At 40.8% G+C, this 7,500-nt stretch overlaps 1 protein-coding gene across 1 annotated transcript in view; it reads right to left on the bottom strand.

Annotated features, from left to right (window-relative positions):
- The window catches only part of LOC125031701 (chorion peroxidase-like), a 51,572-nt gene that overhangs the window by 15,562 nt on the left and 28,510 nt on the right, over positions 1–7,500 (bottom strand). Inside the window, 1 exon segment of the mRNA XM_047622604.1 lies at positions 5,994–6,205. Within this exon segment, the coding sequence (XP_047478560.1) occupies positions 5,994–6,205 (212 nt within the window).

Here is a 7,500-nt window from a genome sequence, read left to right as displayed (position 1 = left end):
ATATGTATATATGTATATATATATATATATATATATATATATATACACACATATATGTATATACATATATATGTAAATATATATATATATATATATATATATATATATATATATATATATATGTATATATATACAGGTGTATGTATATATATGTATATATATACTGGTCTATGTTTATATATATTTATATATATATATATATATATATATATATATATATATATATATATATATATATATATATATATATATATATACATATTCCAGCTAGATGGTATTGCCCTTTCTAACACCTTTTTTAAGTGTTATTTTATCGGTTTTCGTGTAGAGTTTCATGGTTGCTGTCCCATCTACGTATATATCTTCAAATATTTTACAATATACCTCCTCTACTCCTCTTCGAATAGCTTCTAGTACTGCTGGTATTTGTACAGAGTTAAATGCCTTTTCGTAATCCATGAGAGCCGTATACAGAGGTTTCCTATATTCGTTTTTTTTCTTTTTTTTCTATTATTTGGGTAAGCGTGTGGATGTGGTCTGTTGTTGAGAATCCATTGCAGAAGCCTTCCTCTTCACTAGGCTTGTTAGAATCCAGACTTTCAGAGATGCGAGCTTTGTTGACCTTTGTGAACAGTTTTTAAATAACTGAAAGGAGGCTTAAGGGTCGACATTTTTTTTTTATCCTTTCTATCTCCCGTTTCCGTGTTGTTGTTTTTTTTCCGTTGAGGAAGCATTTGTTAAAAAAAAAAAAAAAATGTTTCACTGTTGCAATTTCTTCTGCATCTATTATATAGTCTATACTAATTCTGTCTTCACCCGGTGTTTTCCCTCTCCTCATGCCTTTAAGCGCTCTTTTCATTTTTTCTGTTGTGAAGTTAGGTACGTCTCTAGTTACCGCGTTCGTTTCAATACATGGCAGTTAATTTGAGTTGTATAGATCTCTGTAAAATCTCCCACTATTATGATTTCATTCTTATTATATGTCTCTTTTCCGTTTTTTTATTGCATACATTTGATTTCTCCACATTCCCAGTCACCTTTTAGCTGTTTTCATGCTGGTACCTAAGATTACTCTTTCATTTATTATTTGAGTATTGAATTTCCATACATCTCTTTTCTTCTTATTTATAGTCTTTGTATGTTCAGCTAATTCAATTTTGTTCCTGTTTGACGATAGTTTTATGACCTACATTTTTGCATAAGCTGTTCTGGTTTTATCGAGAGCTTGCTGGAGCTTACTTCAAGTGCAGCTTCCCTTATTATGTCATTGAACTGTTTGTTAATTTGGTTAATGTTGAGATGCTCGCCGCTGAGCAGTGAATATCTGCTTCGAATGTTAAGGCTAAATTTTGTTGCTCTGGTCTTCAAGTTAGATAAATTTGGCTGTGTTTTTTGTATGAATTTGTTCCTTTCCCTTCTGAGTTGTAATTTAATTCGGGCTCTGACCATTCTATAGTTGTTGCCAAAATTTACTTTATTAATAGCTTCCACGTGTCTTACTATATCGCGTCTATTTAATTTAAAATTATGAAGTCAATTTCTTTTTTGTTTTCAGATGGCAACTTCCATGTCCATTTCCACTCTGGGCTTTTTTCCCATAATGTTTTCTTGTTATTAAGTGATCGAGCCTCCGCAAAATCGACTAGCATTTGTCCTCGTTCATTCCAAGTGCCTATTCCGCGATTCCCTGTCATTTTACCAATTTTGGCATTAAAATCTATTGTGAAATGGATTTTTACTCTCTCGCTGGCTAAGTGAACATCTTCATAGAAGCTCTCTATTTCTTCATCACTATGGATGCAGGTTGGAGCATAGATCTGAACAAACTTTAAGTTGTACCTATTGTTTAGTGTATTGTTACTGAAGCCACTCTTTCGCTTATGCTATAGAAATCCTCGATATTCTTTTCTAAACGCTTATAAATTAAGAAACCTACCATTACTTTCTTCTTGTTACCCTGGAGTTTACCTCTCCAATAGAGCACGTGTCCATCATTTAGTATTTTCTGTTCTTCGCCTAGTCTTCTAACTTCACACAGTCCTACAACATCCCACTTAATGAGAGTAATGCTTGTAAGTCGGATCCAATTCTCAAGGTCCTTATATTATATGTGCAAAGGTTCATCAACGTAGGGCGGCCTGTTCTTGACCGGGGATTCTTAGCACCCTCTGCTCCGGAGCGATCCTGATCGCCGCCGTAACCAGGTGCTCCTTCGCTTCCGGCAATTGAGGGCCGTTGCTCTGTTTGTGCAGTCATGGTTTTTGATTGTGAGGTAGGCAGCCGAGTTACCTCCCACCTACTGGCTTAGGTGTATCTTGGTGGGAGGGGGAGTATTTTAGCCGGGATGCTACTGATAGGCCCCTCCAGCAAGGTTAGCCCTGCCTACTGTGGACTAATGAGCAGCAACGCACGGGTCTGTTCGCTATATCCCATGAGCATGGACAGAAGTGCATATATGTGTGATTATATTTTATAGATTGTTTTCATTTATGCGTACGTACACTTAATGCAGACATAGTTGTTCACCCGCACACGCCCTAAGTACTGCGCATATGTTCATTTTTGTGCACATGCACGCATACATCTTAACACATTTTCCTATGCATATGGATACGCATATAGATATATGCGCATATCATATGTACCGCCATGAACATGAAAACACACACATTAATACATATCTTAACACACACACACATACACACACATACACACACACACACACACACACACACACACACACACACACACATATATATATATATATATATATATATATATATATATATATATATAACCATACATGCTCACGCGCATGTGTATGCGCACAAGCGTTTGTGAGTACACATTTGTGTCCACCCACATATATACATACATACCTTTAAATGTATTACATATAGCTGTACTTACAGATATGCATATATATATATATATATATATATATATATATATATATATATATAGATAGATAGATAGATATATATATATATGCATGTCCCATCTACGTACGTGCAAGTACACACACATACTTGCATACACATGCCCCACATATGCGCATATAGATAGGCAATGTAATGCCTCTCTTGCACACACATACGCAACGACACGTACACACACATATAGATGTGCGCACTTCCGTGCATACGCACTCATACTCGTGCACAAACGTTTGAACAGTGTTTGCATGAGTGCACATAAGCACTCCATCATAATGAGCTCATGCATTATAATGTGTATAAATTGTAGACTTGCATCAAAAGAGCTGAAGGAAGGAGGCGGGTGGTATGAGAGGAGAGGAGTTAGGGTGATATTGGAATGGGTAAGGATGAGATTTGAGGTTAGAGGGAGTTAGAAAGGTGATTTTGTATCTGGCAAGTTTTCGGAGAGATGTCGCATTCCTCAACAGATGTTAAGCCAACCGGCGTGCGCCCTCGGCCGGTGGTGCTTGGCATTGTGTAATGCTTTAGTAATTTGGAAGTTTTTTTCTGTGTGTGAAGGGTGATTATTAACTTTTTTTTTTACCGCTGTTTCCATCTACTGTGGCACTCTCGATGAACATTGGGACCTTATGAACTTATGTAACATAGTAAAGAAGCCTAGTGTTCCTCGTTGGCCTTTCTGCCACTCATTTTAGTTCTTATATAGCACTATCAAAGATCACTTCTGACTCGTATATTTTAGCACTTATTGTCAATAACCACACTTCTCTTACTCATTGTCATATATATATATATATATATATATATATATATATATATACATTATATATAGAGAAATATATAGATAAGCAGATATGCACACACACACACACACACACACACACACACACACACACACACACACACACACACACACACACACACACACACACACACACACACACACACAGGAATCAAGCCGCCGTAGCGATTAGACGTGTCTTTGTCTCTTCTTTGCCACAAGCAAATAGCTCAGCAGACATGCCATCTCATGGTCCCGCAAAGTCAGAAGACAATCTGACGACCCTCCCCGGGTTGGAGGGGCCAGCCAGGGGACTTCCCCGGTGTTTCCTCGGGCAGCTAGCTCGAGCTCTTTTCCCCAAAGTGAACGGGGACCCTTGATCCAGGGTATAGTACCCCCTCCCCAGGGTAACGAGGCTTCCGCCAAAGGTAACAGGCCCACGGCAGCGCGGGCCAAAGCTGCCCCCCCCCGCCCCCCCGCCCATGATAATGGGCACCCTCTCTACAGCCGGGCCCCTCTGCCCTGGGTACAGGGCTATTTAGCAACCCTGACACCCTTCCAAACATAGCAATGAAAACAGTGCATCCAGTGACAACAGTGACGACATTGACAACGGTGATTACAATAAAAAAGCAGTGTATCAAATAGGTAACATAACAATAGTGCTGAACACCATCCTTTGCTTTATCGCAACAAAGCATGGGCATGGATGGTCTTGTGCAACCATATAAAGAATAACAGCCCTGGAGAAATTGATCAGGCTCACAACATCGTTTTAGACATATCGGAATGTATAAAACCAAGGAACACGACACTTGACATTAAAAGGATGATAATGGACATCGTGCATACAATGATTGATCAGTGTTTGAACAGTAAAAAAAAAAAAATAGTGCTCGCAGTGATATAAACAAACATTCCAAAAACAGATTGGTCACCACCAAAAAAATCCACACCCTTTTTGATTTTTTTCACAAACCAAGTCAAGGCATCCAGACACACAACGAACCAGCTATTTTCAATCAAGATATCGAAAACAAGATCGACTTGGTGATTGGAATGTTCTGTGACCAGCAGTCTACCATCAACAAATTGCTTAGCTAAGATGTGATGCCTACTCAGAAGCAGGGATGCGGAGAGGAAGCATCATTCGCAGCAGATTCACCCACTCCCTCCAAACCCCGTCCTCCCTCCCCTCCCCTGCCCACGACCAGTCCTCCTACCAACCCTTCCCTTTCGCATCCCCTCCCCCTGTGAGAAAGTCTTATACCTCCATCCTGCAAAATCATGAACGCTCACACAACCTTCCCCCCCCCCCCATACAACCTCTACGCCTGTGCCCACCACCCCTGCGAGCACCCCACCTCACTCTCCCCCCGCGATGTCCCCTCCCCTCCCTCTCCACCCGCCCCTAGCCAGCTGACCCACGAACTTGCCGCCGAGCCAGCTCCCCCTCGCCCGGCACCACGCCCGGCACCACGCCCGGCACCACGCCCGGCACCACGCCAACACATCCCCAACAGTGCTGAGGCATCGGTTCCTGAGATGAGAAGCGTGGAGAAGCTATATCAAGAACAGGTAGAGGAAGAACAAAGAAAAAAATCTTTCACCCAACCGCCAGTGGGATGACGCAACACATCACCAGGTGCCTGGAGTCCCTGCCCCCTCTACTACCTCCTCACCACCACAAGGGCCCACGGTCGTTCTCAACATCACTTTGATATATATATATATATATATATATATATATATATATATATATATGTATATATATATATATGTATATATATATATTTATTTATATATATAATATATATATGTACATATATATATACATACATATATATATATATATATATATATATATATATATATATTTTTTTTTTTTTTAAGAGCCATTCATTCCACTCCAGAACATAGGCCTCTCTCAATTCGTTATTGAGAGGTTATATGGCAGTGTCACCCTTGCCTGATTGGATATTCTACCTAATCAACCGCGGTTATGCGTGCTAACGCCTGTGCCACGGCGGTGACTTCCCCTACGACACCTGCGTTTGACATCTCAAGGCGATAAGGCGATATGTAATTTTCTCGGGCTCGAGCCAACAGCCAGAGCGCAGGCATTTTTACATCCGCCGCAACGGGGAATTGAACTCGGGACCACGAAGGTCGGAGTCAGTGCTCTAACCACTGGACCATCGTGGCAATCACACACACACACACACACACACACACACACACACACACACACTAAGGTATACCAGTATTCTTACCATCGTCATAGCGTGCTGGCAGAATTCTCTGCACTGGAGTGTTGCTCTGGCCCCACGTGGGTTGGCGTGGATTGTTGCAGGATCCGTCGGCTGTGCGGTACTTGTTTCTGAGGTTACAGTTCGGGACGGAGGGGCAGCGGTCGCCCAGGATGGTGTTTCTCACGTCCATTTGCTGCAGTCCAAAACCTCCCTGGCGAGCCGTAAGCGAGAGGCTGTGGCAGAGAATTCAGGCTTAGAGCGATGCATCTGGCACCGAAGTGCTTATATATGTATATGTATATGTATATATATATATATATATATATATATATATATATATATATATATATATATCGGGATGAGTTTGTATAGAGTGGATTCCCATAGCCTTTGACCATACACTGACTGAAGTACAAAGCAACAGACGGGTACCACTATCGTATCTATGTTAGACTCGAACAATATATGCAAATCCGTGCGTATGTGCATGTGCGTCCATGTGTGTATTCATACACACACATACGCGCGCGCGTACATGAGTACACACACGTGCAGATATTGGGTGAGTCTACAGTAGATACGATAGTGGTGAGCGACTACTGCATTGTAGTTTTAAAAAATAACACATATATGTGTGTGTGTGTGTGTGTGTGTGTGTGTGTGTGTGTGTGTGTGTGTGTGTGTGATATGGGAGTATCTGGCAATGAGTAAAAGAGGTGTCGTGGTTAGGTCAGTGATAATAAGTACTGGAAATTACGAGTGAGAAGTGATCTGTGATAGTGCTACATGAGAGAAAAAGATTCGTGAATATATAGGGCTTACATTCCAATTAAAATAGAAATAATAATTCATCCAAACGTCTCATAAGTCTATAAAATTTGATATCGAACCAAACATATGTAGACCCTTTAAACTAAAAGGAATTACAGAAAGTGCTAACTAGGAATACTAGGTTCATAAGGTCCCAGTACTCATCGAGTGTGCCACAGCAGATATAAATAGCGTTAAAAAAAAGAAGATAATATTCACCGCCCCTTCCCCCCACCAGAAAAAGAATACCGAATTACGAAATCTTTAGAAAATGACAAGCACCTGTCCCCATATCCACAGTGCCAAATCGCACGGGGATTATAGTTTTCCCTCAAGTAAATTCACTATGGAATAGCCAAACCGTCAGTATGTAAGTACATCACAAAATCATGGAGGTTTAAACATGGTTACCATAAAGCGACTAGTATAATCAGCCACTCGACAGAAGATCCGCCAGGTAAACTATGCATTAAAAAAACAATTCAAGCGATGGCACCTCAGTCAAGTGCCAAATAATCACACATATATGCACTTCTGATACTCAAGCCCATGCTCACGGGAGTATACCCTGGTGTAGTGAGCAGGTCCATGCATTGCTGCTCAGCATTGCTGCCCACACTAGGCAGGGCTAATCCTGCTGGAGGGGGTTATAATTGGCATCTCAGCTAAACTACTCCCTCTCCCACCAAGATACACCTAAGCAAGTAGGTGGGGGGTA

Source organism: Penaeus chinensis, chromosome 13 (genome assembly GCF_019202785.1).
Source record: "Penaeus chinensis breed Huanghai No. 1 chromosome 13, ASM1920278v2, whole genome shotgun sequence".
NCBI lineage: Eukaryota > Metazoa > Arthropoda > Malacostraca > Decapoda > Penaeidae > Penaeus > Penaeus chinensis.
This window is presented reverse-complemented; position numbering and strand designations above follow the sequence as displayed.